This window comes from Odontesthes bonariensis, chromosome 13, assembly GCF_027942865.1.
Source record: "Odontesthes bonariensis isolate fOdoBon6 chromosome 13, fOdoBon6.hap1, whole genome shotgun sequence".
Classification (NCBI taxonomy): Eukaryota; Metazoa; Chordata; class Actinopteri; order Atheriniformes; family Atherinopsidae; genus Odontesthes; species Odontesthes bonariensis.
In genome coordinates, this window is record NC_134518.1 from 15,065,675 (window position 1) to 15,079,159 (window position 13,485).

The 13,485-nt window shown below is 44.3% G+C and overlaps 3 protein-coding genes across 8 annotated transcripts in view; 2 read left to right on the forward strand and 1 right to left on the reverse strand.

The window, feature by feature from the left end:
* The first annotated feature begins 3,071 nt into the window (after positions 1-3,071).
* Positions 3,072-4,236, forward strand: higd2a (HIG1 hypoxia inducible domain family, member 2A). Its single transcript, XM_075481113.1, has 2 exons — positions 3,072-3,309; positions 3,703-4,236. The coding sequence occupies exons 1-2, from the start codon at positions 3,114-3,116 to the stop codon at positions 3,867-3,869; spliced, it is 363 nt and encodes a 120-aa protein (XP_075337228.1). The 5' UTR covers positions 3,072-3,113; the 3' UTR covers positions 3,870-4,236.
* A 353-nt stretch (positions 4,237-4,589) lies between these two features.
* On the reverse strand, positions 4,590-9,838 carry cltb (clathrin, light chain B). 3 transcript variants are annotated; one of them, XM_075481110.1, is made up of 6 exons: positions 9,393-9,838; positions 8,481-8,527; positions 8,153-8,270; positions 7,272-7,383; positions 6,053-6,106; positions 4,590-5,684 (listed from the first exon to the last, which is right to left on the reverse strand). In XM_075481110.1, the coding sequence occupies exons 1-6, from the start codon at positions 9,553-9,555 to the stop codon at positions 5,513-5,515; spliced, it is 666 nt and encodes a 221-aa protein (XP_075337225.1). In that variant the 5' UTR covers positions 9,556-9,838; the 3' UTR covers positions 4,590-5,512. The 3 variants fall into 3 exon arrangements, with proteins under 3 accessions (XP_075337225.1, XP_075337226.1, XP_075337227.1); XM_075481111.1 differs by lacking the exon at positions 6,053-6,106 and adding an exon at positions 6,559-6,579; XM_075481112.1 differs by lacking the exon at positions 6,053-6,106 and having other exon boundaries at positions 9,393-9,836.
* Positions 9,839-11,417: 1,579 nt separating this feature from the next.
* The window catches only part of pdlim7 (PDZ and LIM domain 7), a 28,250-nt gene continuing 26,182 nt past the window's right edge, over positions 11,418-13,485 (forward strand). Inside the window, exon 1 of one of the 4 annotated variants that reach the window (XM_075481114.1) lies at positions 11,418-11,604. In XM_075481114.1, the coding sequence (XP_075337229.1) occupies positions 11,575-11,604 (30 nt within the window). In that variant the 5' untranslated portion in view covers positions 11,418-11,574. The other 3 variants (XM_075481117.1, XM_075481115.1, XM_075481116.1) reach the window with 3 other exon arrangements.

A 13,485-nucleotide genomic window follows, 5' to 3' on the forward strand; every position in this document is an offset into this window, starting at 1 on the left:
TGTTCATTGAAGGCAAAACTACATGTCAGCAAAGAAAATGGGGAGGGAAAATCCTAAATAATTTTTATTTTATTTTTTTAGTATTGATTATTTGTTTATTTTTGGGACAATACTTTACATGTAATAGTGCCGAATCTGACGGGGAACGAGGGAGAGCAAAGAAAAAGAAACTAGACAGAAGGCACATAGCACACGCTCGTGGTCCCCCTCCCCCCATCTCCCCCGAAGTGTCCCAGCGGGCACAGACCCTGAATCAGCAGTCTGGCCCCCTCCTCCTGGCCCCTCCCGCCGCTGGCAGCACCTAGGCAACAGAGGTGTAAGAAGACCCCGCCCCTCGCCCCCCTTTGCTCTTCAATATTTGAGTTGGTTGAGGGTAAGTATGGGAGAATCCTCCCCCCTTTTTGATGGATAAAGGACCTCTGTCTAATAGTGAGCAGTTAAAATTGAAGGGCTTGCAGCCTTGAACTGGGAGCCGACCTACCTACCCAAAGAGCCCCGCCCACCAGATACCACTCGGCACGCCCACCCCCCTGGGCCTAGTGTGTGTGATGAGTAGTAATGTCTAAGGTGTAATAAAAACTGAGGGGTGGGGGGGCTGCAGAGTGCACCAAAGGGGACCACCTAGGTAGTCCCATCCACTACACCCTGCAGAACACATGCCCCCCCCCCCTCCCCAAAAACCCTTCATGTGTGCCATGTACAGGAGCCAGAGGGGTATGAGGATGTTGAAGCTCCCCCCCAGAGAGGGCAGCCAGGGACTGGCCGCAGTAGGCACCCGCGTTCCCTGGGCAGGAGGGCTCGATGTCCACCAGGTCTGGGACCCACAGTGACCTTATCCGGGGAGCCACTGCACATCAGAGAGAATGAAATTCAGTCAATTGATGTTTTGAGGAGGCAGACATTGTTTCCATGCTAATATGATCTAAAAGAACATTTGTAAACTGGTTAATACGCAGATTGTTCTTTGCTTTCCAGTTCATGAGAATAGTTTTCTTTGCGATACATAAACACTGTGAGGACCATGTGTGCTGAGTTCAGTTCCATGTTGATGTCACCTAAGTCACCCAGTATGCACACTGTGGGGCATGCAGGAATACTACACCTGAGCCATTGATGGGTCCTCACAAACCTCAAACCAGAACTTCTGGACAGGCGCACAAAACCAGAAAGCGTGTGCATAATCATCAGGTGTGTTTTCTGTGCAATGAGAGCAGATATTAGAGTGTGTAAGACCTAGCCTGAACATATTTTGTCCTCTATAATGTGTTCTTGCATTTGGAGAGCTACATAGTATCCTCGCATAGTAATTATGACCCAAATCCAAATTTGTTTATATTGCAAATAAAAATTTCCAGTTATCTCAATCGAATGCTTTTTCTGCATCTAGAGAGATAATAGTGGTTTCTAAGTTGTTGGTGGTAGAATAGTCTGAGATTAATTAGCCTGCATGTGCTATTGGATGAGTGGTTACCCTTTATAAAACCTGTCTGGTTGGGATGTATTATAAGGGGAGTTATTTTTTCTAGTGTTTTGGCGAGGGCTTTACAAATTATTTCGAGGTCTACATTGATTAGTGATATTGGGCGGTAGCTGGATGGAAGTACGGGGTCTTTTCCCGGTTTCTGGAGTAGGATAATGTTAGCAGAGTTCATGTTGGGGGATAATCTGCCATTCTCCTTGACTTGTAATATCATTTTGTGAAATGTAGGTGCCAAAACAGTCCAAAATTCTTTGTAGAACTCTGCTGGAAAACCATCTAGTCGTGGGGCTTTATTGTTAGGCATATGTTGAAGGGCTTCATGGAGTTCTCCTATTGAGAGAGGTATCCAAAGGCATGGCCTGTTCAAGTTGTAATTTTGGATGGTTTATGTTACTAAGAAACTGATCAATGTTACCGTCTGGTGGATCATTTTGTGATGAATGTGAGGTTTTATAGATGTCCCTGAAAGTGTTGTTGATTACGTCAGGGTCATGGGTGATATTTCCTTCTGAGTCCTTAACAGAAGTGATTGTTGTTTTCTCTTTGCTTATCTTTAATTGATTGGCTAGAAACCTTCGAGATTTATTGCAATGCTCAAAGTTTTCCAAGGAAGTCTTATTATCGGGAACTGTGCTTGTTTCTCAATAATTTAATTTAACTCGAGTTTAACTTTCCTTAATACAAAGAACTTTACATATTGTTAATTATGAGCTAAATCGGTCTTTGAAACACTGAACTTTACACAATACTGCCTAGTGGGAGGGGTGAGTGCATAATGGAGAAAATTTCAATCTGATCATCCTAACAGCCAGAGACTATCGGAAACCATGAAGCCAAAAATTCAAGTTCAAAATCCGACTATTGAACAAAGACTGAGATGGCTGAACTATCTAACTTGTATTTGATCACTGAAATATAGCTTTCACTACGTAAAAATACTGAAAAGCGTTCCAGTGACGAGTAAAATGATGCATGCATAACTTATACGTAAATATCTTAAGAGGGACTTTTAAATGTCATTTTAAGATGAAGTTGTTAGCATTTTTGTTTTAAAACTCAAACATGAAGTTAAAGCAATACTATGTAACATTTCTACCTTAAAATAACAGCTTGAAAAAATTTGTGCGGCTAGAATGAGTTTTAATATTACGATTGGCATGTCTCCTATGCCCTTCGGGGGTCTGAGTTGGAAAAACTGCGCTATGTAACTTTGCTGGAGCGGCCCGGTAGCGGCCTGGGAGCTGAGCGGAAGTACTTCGACTTGCTTTCTGGCACACCTACCGCAAAAACAAATAGACCCCTCTCACGCTCCCAGGTACATTTGATTACTCTTACCTTCTCGGTCGACATAGCTTGCACCTTCTGACTCCTCGCCGGTTCGTCAACAAACGTGAAACGTGAAAGCGAAAGGGTGTTGTATTTACGACAGTGTAACCGTACATTACCTCCAAGCCTGTAGGGGGAGCTCCAGAGTGGGCTTTTTGAGAAGTTACATTGTATCGCTTTAAATGTGTGAGCGCGGTGACGTTCATCAGTTTTCGGCCGTGAGGTTTGATATTGACTTTTATTGCGAAGGCGGAGTACAGTCTAGCCGGAAGTAACGTTTTCAGTTAATCGGTATTCCAAAGTAAATATGGCGGCGGCGGCAGCAGCAACAACACCAACGGCCCCTGAGCAACCACCCAAAGTCGCCCCCCCGGCGCCTGTGCCTTTTGACTTTTCCCAGCCGCCGGTCATCGAAGGCTTCAATCCTTTGCAGAGGATCAAAGATGAGACTTTCAAGGAGAAATTTATGCGGAAAACCAAGGAGAACCCCTTCGTCCCCCTTGGTGAGTTATGAGAGGGGAGACGCTGCGGAGGGAAGTTACACAAGTGTAGTACATTGCGTCCTCTGCGTGACAGTTCTATTGCCAGCGATGTATCTACACCTGGTTAGCATGAAATGTTAGTTTAAACGGTGGGCTTTCATTAATGAGAAACAGAGCCAAAGTTATTTGAGGAAAGCTTGTTTTTCACTCTTATTATTTGGGTTTATGTGCCTTTGTAGCAGACTGCTGTCTAATTACAATGACCCTGATGGTTATTAAATCATGGTAGTCTTTGCTCTTTGAGCTTGTACTTTTAGCTCACGGTACAGTACCCGGCTACCGCTCATACCTGTCACCTGTATGAGGGAGCAGAAACTTATTTGACGTTTTCGTTTTGTTTTTTTCTTCCTCCAGGTTGTCTGGGAACAGCGGGGGCGCTGATGTACGGTCTTCGTGCCTTCCATCAAGGGAAAACCAGACAGTCCCAGATGTTGATGAGGGGACGTATCTTTGCTCAAGGCTTCACTGTAGTTGCCATTATCGTTGGTGTCTTCACTACAACTTTGAAACCCAAGCAGTGATGATGGACCAGTTGGACATGGCTGCCATAATCCAGTCAACTTGGAATCAAGACCAGATCCATCTTGGAGTTGGGACTCTCTGAACAAGCCGAATGATAGGCAATGTGTACAGATGTTCTTCAGATACATATGTTAAGGCCATCACTATTTATTGTTTAAAACAAACAAACTGGGAATTGCACATGGTGGCTAAATGTTTTACGCCCGCAGCAGAGAACAGCAAAGTAGAATGAGACCTCATAAGCAAGCTGCATTCAAACCGCTATAGTAGCGTTAAAGGCAGTTGGTGGATTTATTTTCAGATATTGCCTATGTATCATTATGGAAATAATCTTAAACATGTGTCTGGTATAAACTTTACAAATGAGTTTCGTGTCCCGTGTCTTCATAAAACATCACACAGCTTCGTTGATGTCACATGTACTCCTCCTATACATCACCATCTTCACTCGTCTCAACTGGAGGCTTTTTCAGTGAGGCTGGGCCGAGGTTCACCTCCAACACTCCAGGTTTCACGTGAAAACCACAGGAAAAAAGAAAGGTCAACCGTTGCATCAGGGACGCAAAAACATCATGGACGAGACTTGCGCCCTCATAAAGAAGGGCAACCTGCTTCTCACTGCTTGCGAGCGTGTTCTTGCCTCACGACGAGGTCACACCGTCTGCTTTGGTCGCTCTAAACCTCCAGAAGCGCCAAAAGACCCACACGTTAAACTGAGGTGATCACTCACATTTTTATTTTCCAGTTCTCTTTTTTAAAATTTTTAATTTTTTTAACATTCACCGTTTTAATGTTGTAAAGTCCAAATAGGCAACATGTGAAGCAATGTGCAGACGTCACTGTTGAAAATGCAAAAAAAAAAAAAAGGCGCTAGAATGTGTTGGGAGCAACACAACAAAAGGGTGAAATGAGGAACAAGGTGTGAATCCTGATCTCCAAATTCAGAGGATACGTCTTTGGTTGTGAGTCGCATTTTATTTTTTCCAAATTGAATCTTGTCCAATTAAAGAGGGGGAAAAAAAAATATAAAAAATTGGCTTGATACTCAAACTGGAGTAAGAGCTAGTTCAGAAAGGCCACAAGCTTATATTTGTGAAAGAGAAAGACATAAGCTACCTTAAATGGGGAGTTCGGGGGGGGGGGGGGGGGGGGGTTGTCATGCAACAAAAGTGAACAAAGTGTTTAACGATTCCACACCGATGAGAGGCATAAGTGGTTACAATCTAATCTGTGTTCCGACCTAAATGTTAAGTTTATAAAAACAACTAAAAACCAGGCATCCAAAATATCAGGGAAACCCTAGAAAGTTCACTTCATTTATAAGTTACAGGGGAGAGGAAAGTGTTTAACGTACAGTAACAATATTCTCTCAGTATAGTAGTGATAAAGCTGAGCAGCTAAAGAACAGTGTAACAACAGAGCCACCCGTCGTCTCACAGGAGCGTCGGGTTAAGTACATTATGTGAGTGTAATGGGCGTCAAGAGGACGGGAAGTTTTGCAAACGTTAGAAACGTACTGGAAATTTTATGGAAAAGGGCGTAGAAATTCTTATGCGATGGGGGGGGGGGGGGGGGGTGGCAGGGCGGGCTTTGAAACCAAAAAGGCAATGTTACAAGAAGGAAATCCTCCAAACGACGTCATCTAGCGGACTAGAGGTGTCTGTTTGAGAGAGATGAGGACGGAGCGCATTCGAGAAACATCCTTTGCCTGCTTGTTGGTTTTAGGGTTGAAGTCACAGAGGCGGGCGACTCGCTCCCATTCAGATCCCGGGCTGTCCCCGTCAGTCTCTGCCAGGAAAGCCTCTTCAGACGCCCTGCGGGTGGGAGGGAGAGCGGGGGGAAAGAAACGCGAATGAGTAAACAGTAGTGGGAGGGATGGGAGAACAGTCAAACATGGCGCTCAACCAATCACACGACTAGCACCTGTTCACAAGATACAAACCGACTACATGCATCTTTTTTTTTTTTTTTTTTTTTTAAATACACACATCGCTGGCAGTGTTGAATAAATACTTCATACTTTATTGCAAACACGTGAAACCGTCGAAAATGCAACAACCACTAATTTAGACCTTCAGAAACAAGCTAACAATTTCAGGGTGGGAGCATGCATCGGGTGAAAAGTGGTCGGGGGAGGCAGAGAGCATACAACGTTAAAAAAGCGTAAGAACGCTAAACCTACACAAAGCCTATAACATCAGAGTTGGGCTGTTTGTAGAAAGCCTTGTCAGCAATCCTAGTACGCAGGCCAAGGCAGAGAGAGCAGGAAAGAGAAGGAGAGAGAGAGGAGAACAGTTTCAGTGTCAAACAACAGGCAGAGAAAAGTTAGGGTGCGATTTAAAAAGGACCGAGAGACAGTTCTGAGGAGGCGGAAGTTGAACGTTTAACATGGTCCAGCACCAACTGCTCCGTAAAAACACGGCTGCCAATGAGCAAGCTTGGAAGGGTGGAGCATTTCGTCCAGATTAAGACTGCCGTGGCGTCGAGCCGCGGCCCAGATGGGAACTGTGATCTCTGTTCCTTTTAGCGAGCATGCTTCCCGTTCGGTTTCCCAGGCGCCGGAAATGAACGCGCAGCTCTGGATTAATGTCTCATCAGAGAGCTGTCTCTCAGCGCTCTGGGAATAGAAAAAAAAAAAAAAAAAAAAAAAAAAAAAAAGAAACTACAGATGCAGATGCAGAGTGATACCGTGCCAGACTTGGACAGAGTCTGTTGGAGAGTGTGAGAGAAGAACTGGTTAGATTGGTCAACAGAAGGAGAGGCTCCGACAACACATTTGTCGGCACAACGCACAACAATCTCTGGGGTAGAGGACGGTCTGTCTTTACAGAGGCAATAAGCGCATTTGATTCAAATTCAGCTGTGCCTTATCCGCAGGTCTGTTCAAAATTTACAGTCATGGGAAAAACAAAGAAAGCTTTTGCTCTTTCAAAATTCTGCGCAAACTGTGAAAAAACCCCCAAATAAATAAAAGAGAAGAAATCTGCCTTTTTAAAGGTGCCGATGATCAGTTAATACGTGCATTTGATTAGTAGCACCGGGCCACTTCCTAACCTCTTAGTAAGCAGTAAGGATGTATTTAGCTTTTCACCCACTGATTCTGTTATTTGTCACGTGTTCTTGTTCATCTGAGGCTGCGTTTGCCTAATTTTAGATACCTGGTGTGGAACAGATGATTTCTTTTTCATGTCCTGATGTGCAAAACCTTTGGATTTATTTTCACACATGACTGTAGACATAGTTTTTCTGTGATCACACAATGCTCCCTGGTTCTCTTGACATGGACATCACCAACAACAATTCTTAATCAATTTTAACTAATTTTATCGGCTTGAAAATGCACCCGAGCTTGATGACATCGCCGGCTAAGCAAGCCAAGGCGTGAAATGTAAGACCCTCACCTGTTGTTGGCCTTGTTCTTCTCCATCTGCTCGTTCTGGTGTACATGCCAGTCCTCCAACTCCTTCTTTGCTTTCTCCCTCCACTCCACCTCGGCCGCCTTAGAAGCCGAGTCTTGTCAGGTTGGAACGACGGAGAACAGCAAACAGTGTCACGAGTTTCCCCAACAGCGGGCAAACAGAAAAAAAAGGAATCCACGTTAGATCTGTTACTACACGTTCAGATATACTGCATCACTGGTCTTACAAGGAAAACAATATGTGGTGAAAATCGCTAAATCCTAGTGGCATCAGAACGTTAAAACCGACGCTCTCCAACTCTGTGGGGTTACATGGCACTGAAAGGATCGGATAAATGGCTAAATTACAATAAGATTGAGTTATTAAGTGCATGTAGACGCCTTATTCTGACAAGAAATTGGATGGGATCAGAGTACTTGCGATCGGATTAAGACCCCGGGATAACGTGGTTGAAAGTTAACCGTGTTTGCAGACGGGTGAAGCACGTGGTGAATTAGACTTTGCGTTCTGCGCATGCTCAAGATTTTTTCCTGTGGTCGTGAACCAGAAGTCGGAAGAGACGATATTACTGTTGTTGTCGCCGTCAGAAAGAAAGAAAGAAACAAACAACGCGATGGAGATTGCACCGTTGTGCATCGCGTTTGTGCAATAAGCATGCTCATCACAAACGAAATGTAGAGGGACGTAGCTTCATCTTGCTCTTCATTCGCCATTTTCTTGAATGCCTGAGTTTGATTCGATTCATTCACCGCCATATATCCAAGGATAATTACCCTTGCTCAACTCATTCTCATTGTAATTTAGCCAATAATCCGATCCTTTCAGTGCCATGTAACCCCACTGACTGACACATCTTTGCCTACCTAAGGCTTCGAGGCGTGTCTTCTGCTCCTCCCTCCACTTGCGTAGACTTTCCGGTTCTTGCCTCTGAATATCCACCTGGGCAATGGCTGCATAGTTGTCTGTGGGGCCATTGGACTCCTTTTAGAGGACAGGAGACATTTACTCTCTTATAAACAGCTGTTCGGTTGATGTCTTGACAGTACATCCGTGATTTTCAGAGCACGAAACAGGAATGAAGCAGTAGGATTAATATGATCAAACTGAAACATTTGCTTTTGTTCAGACGAAACTCAACTTTCCACACGTAGAAAGGGACTTTTTGACAGCAGAGACAAAGTTTGCGCTCACCTGGAAAATATCTCCATTCACTGCGGCAATCTCCTCCTCAAAGCCGTCTAACATTGCAGCGAGAGAAACAAAAACAAGTGTGTTAAGATGAGTTTCCTGAAGTGTTCCAATACCACCTCTCCTCACAATCTTCTATTACTTAAGTGTGTGCCCACTGCCGCCGTGTTAAGTGTTACTTTCTTGTTGAAATGGTTAAGACCTCAGAAATGCAGCTGCACCTGTTTGGGCACTGATGTTGTCTGTGCTGCTTTGTTAGCCAACATGACAGGATTTTCAGATGTACAGTATGCGACCCCTCACAAATCATGACACAAACCTCTGATGCATACATGTGCTTATAAGTTATCAAACTCATTCAAACTTTATTACGAGAGGCTCCACCACCGATATTGTCCAAAATGTCTTGGTAAGGTCAGAATTATTGATAGCGGGCGTCAATTGGGATCCTACAATATTCAGCCATGGCTGACAAAATCCCGTCACAGAATGTAAAGGGTGACAGAGTTTGTTGTATTATCGTAACACCGCTATTTAGGGCTGTCACTACAACGTCATTTTACAGCATTTTTAAATATGTTATCAGCGTAAAATGAAATTCTTCATGGTTTAGCATCGCTTGGGACTACCAACGTACGTAGCCGATAAGCAAAACAAACGCACCGACGTCACTTAGCTAGGCTACAAAGCTAATGCTCCCGTAGTTAATTATAAAACACCTGGGTCACTTGTGTAAACTTATTTCATACTTACACCACTCAATATTTTCGACCAGTCATGTTACTTATAGCGTATGTTGATGGGGTCTCTGTTTGTTGACTTTTACCATTCCGCTTTAAGTACCGGTATATTTATTAGCTAGCTAGCTAGTTTGCCTGCTAACTGGAGCTGACATTAGCTCAGTCATAAACTTACCATAGTTGAACGTTTGCGGATGTGGCGGCTCTGGACCGTCCACTCCTTCGAGCTCCCCAAATCCTTCGCCGTCGTTCTCAATCCCCGCTATCTCACTCTCTTGTTGGGCCAGGAAAGCTGCGGCTGGGTCCTCTTCGGTCGGGTGTGCTCCGTTGTCAGCCATCTTTCACGAAAAGTACAAGTTTAACTGAGCCTTGGAGGTTTTAGCTAGCCGAGGTTAAAGCCTCAAAAATTACGACAGCAGCTCCGCAGCGTTAAAACAAACAGCCCTGACCGGTTTCTCTAGCCTTCGCGGTGCTAAATAAATGATTTCAAACAGTGGTTTAAGTACTAAAATAGTCTAGGAATAAACAAGTTAGGCTTCTATTTTAGGGCCCTCACTGGTGATTCATGATTTCTGCACTTGTTCATCCACTGTGATGATGGAACAAGGGCAGCACCCCGAAGGTACCAGTTTTTTTTTTTTTTTTTTTTTTGGTTGTCTTCTTACAGTTTGTCTCCATCTGCTGGCCATCTGCTGCCTTCACATGAAGTCATGGATCAAACTTAAGCCTCTGTGTCTTTGCTACAGCTTCACCCCAGAGAAGTGTTTCAAATGTTGGTGTTATTCTCACTTATAATAATAATAATAATAATAATAATTTTATTCAAAATGTTGAAACAAGGTCGGGATGCTGTGTGAAATGCAACGATTTGCAAACCAGCATTTTGTTCACGAAAGAACGTAGAAAACCCGTCAAATCTTTGGGTGCGTAACATTTGAGCTTGCATTTGATGGAAGCGATGCTTTTTAAGAAAGTTGGGATGGGGACCACAAAGGCTGGAAAAGTAAATGATATTAAAAGGAATAGCTGGAAGAACATGCAGTAAATAACTTGAGTAATTGGCAACATGTTAGTAACGTTACTGGGTGTAAAGAGAGCACCTTAGAGAGGCAGAGTAACAATAAGCAGTGGTTGAACAATCTACAAAAAGAACACATCTGTCAGTTGTTCCTCGATGTAAGATTGTGCGGACTTTGAATATTCCATCATCTACAGAACACGAGTTTGAAAAGATTCGGACATCTTTGTCTGTCAATACTGGATGCCAGTGATCTTCAGGCCCTAAGACGGCATTGCATTAAAAGCAGGCATGAGTGTGTCATAGAGATCACTGTATGGGCTCAGGAGCAACTTCAGAAATCATTGCCAGCCACAAATGCAGGTTACAGCTCTACCATGCGACGAGGACGCCGTATGTGTGCGTGACCCGGAAACGGCCCCGTCATCTCTGGGCCAAAGGGACTATTTTTCAAAGGGGACAGGGGCAAAGTTGGAAAAAACTAGTCTGTGGTCACACGAATCCAAATTTTTAAATTCCTATTGGGTTTCTGCTCCTTCCGGAATAAAGAGGAGTGGCTTCACAGTGGAAGAGTCCAGGTGCTGGACTGACCTGCCTGCCTGCAATCAGGACCTTACACCTGTTGTGAACATTTGGCGCATCTTGACATGCAAAGTATGACAAATAAGACCCAGGACAGTGAATCTTATAGTTAATCCAGTAAAAAAAAAAAAAAAAAAAAAAAAATCAACTGTAAATACTGGGTTCAACTTTTTATTGAGTACATCAAACTAATGCAATAAACACTGTTTTCTGCTAAAAAAAAAATAGTCAAAGCTGTGGTCAATTAAGATAACTTATTTCGGGTTTAGTTTCTGCTGCTGCTGACTTGTGTCACTGATAACAGTTTCTCCCATTTACAGCACTAGTTCCCTGTGAATTTTCTGTCTTCACACACCCACACCTGTGGTCACACAGATTAGGACCAGGTGAGAGACGATTTTTTTGGGCCGTCAAAACTTGACGAAAACTAACGCTTTTTAAAAAAAAAATTTTTTGTGGATATTCAATTCAAAGTGGTGTCGGAGCGATGGGGTGGACACGGCCTGGCACGGGATGGTGGAGCAGCTGACATCGGAGCGGAACGGCCTCTGCTGGTTCACTGCCCGGAGCCTCGACCCACGTGACTCTGACGTCTCAGGCGAGTCCTGCTAAAAGGAATTTGAGGGAATGAGCTCGCTGCTCATCAGGGGGATCTGAGGTGGCGTCCTGACGTCCGCATTGAGGAAGTCCAAAAGGTTGCCTACAGACCGATTTTCCTTTTTTCTACCCTGTATTTGAATCGGTACACTAACTCGCGATGTCTGGCGGACAAGAGGAGGGACAAGAGGTGAGCTATTTCATTTGTCTACACATCCCAGTACATTCCTGAAGAGTAACTTCCTAATGCAGACTTTAAAAAAAAAGTCTTCTAGGTAACCGCACGGGGTACTTTGTTCTCAGAACTGTGCCTTTTCTTTCTTTCTTTCTTTTTTTTTCTTCCAAGTTTGCTTGCGACCGCAAACTCCATCGGGCTAGCAGTGCTAAGTAATTTGTCAGAGCCGAAAGTTTGTGCAGTTTTGTCCCGTCCGGCTTCCTCCTCCGCTGCGAGCGTACACTCCGGAGCCTTTATCTCTAACCGTTCACAGCATGGACTGTGAGCTGTGTGAGCTCATAACTCTGTGCGTTGAGCACCATTTACATCCAAATAAACTATCCAAGTACCCACGGGGGATAATGTGACTCCAGAGGACGTTATGAATAAGAATGAATAGGCGCTACGTCATTTGCGCAAGTCAAACATAAACGGTGTGTCTTTATTTATTGACTCGGCCTCTCTAATTGCTTGGACGGGTCAACGCAGAGGCTGGCATTTAATTATCAGCAGCACACTGAGGTTCACGCTCTTAGCTCAAATGTCTTGATATAACTCGACTAAAACAAGAAAACAATCAATGTGTGGTGTGCTGGTTCCACACAAGTGAAATCTAAGCCTCACTACCTGTTGCTGCTGGGGGTATCACTGTGTGTGCTGCTCCTTTAGTTTTTTCTCTGGAGGACTAATCCAAGTCTTCTGCGGTTAAAAGTCTCCCCCCCCCCTCCCCCCCAGAATGTGATATCAGATGGACATTCATGGAAACCGTTTGAATGATTTCTCTTTCTTAGGTTTTATTGATTAGATTATTTGGGATTCTCGGCTGGTTGGCTTTATTCTTGGATGAGAAGGACTGTTTCTGCTGCTTTACTTGTTGCTATTCGCGAGCTGCCTTGTCTCTTTTAGGAGCTGATGTTGAAATATAATTGCCGGTTTGGTTTTCGCTGTGTTTCATGCCCTCAAGAAGGAATGTAGGCTCCCATACGCTTCACTGCAGCCGAGGCCGTCTGCCGTTTCTCAAGAGCACTTTTCCCATATACAAAAGAAAAAAAAAGGACTGACTTTTATGTAGAGGACCTTTGCCAGAATTTAAGGGTAGCTGACGTTACCTCTCTCCATCCCTCTCCAACCCCCCCCCTCTCTCCTCTGTGACTCATGTGGGTGTTGGGCTGAAATAGTTTGGTGTAGTTTTACATTCCTTATATAGCCTCTGAGGAGTGAGCAGAGGCTCGGGCTTGCCTGTGTCGCACACAGAGACATCGGGGTAGTAGGGTTTGCCAACAGAATCTGCTGGCTCCAGCTCACTGACTCCTTAGCTTTCTCCCAGGTTTGGGCTCCGAGCCGGCCCTTGAGGATAAGGTAGGTGGGTTTGGGTGGTGGTCTTGAAGATCAATGACACCTGGTGAGGTTGAGGAGGTGCAAGGGCTGGCATAGGGGTGCATGTTCAGAGGTCAGTGGTCGGGTCACAGCGCGAGCCAGTGACGTAGCGCTACACCCGAGTTGCCTTCGATTCCTAAAATTACCTTCTTTTTAAGCTCCTTGCTGTTCAGTATCAGCTGTAAGATCTGGAGAAGGTGTTTTCAGACTGTTTTCATGGATTAACACGTGTGAATTGTGTAAAACGTTTAGAGACTGAGGCCAAGTGGGCCAGTGTTGCATTACATTTCACTTAATGCACAACTTGCCTATTTTTACACTGAAAGGAAGCGCGTGACTCAAGTGTTGCTGCTGTTCTTATTTTCCAGTAGGTTTGTGATGCCAGCGACTCGGGCATCTACCCTCTCAATTTAGCTTTCACATGAAACTTTGGTGATGATGAAGCATCATCTAATTTGCGTGTTGATAAATGTAGGAATG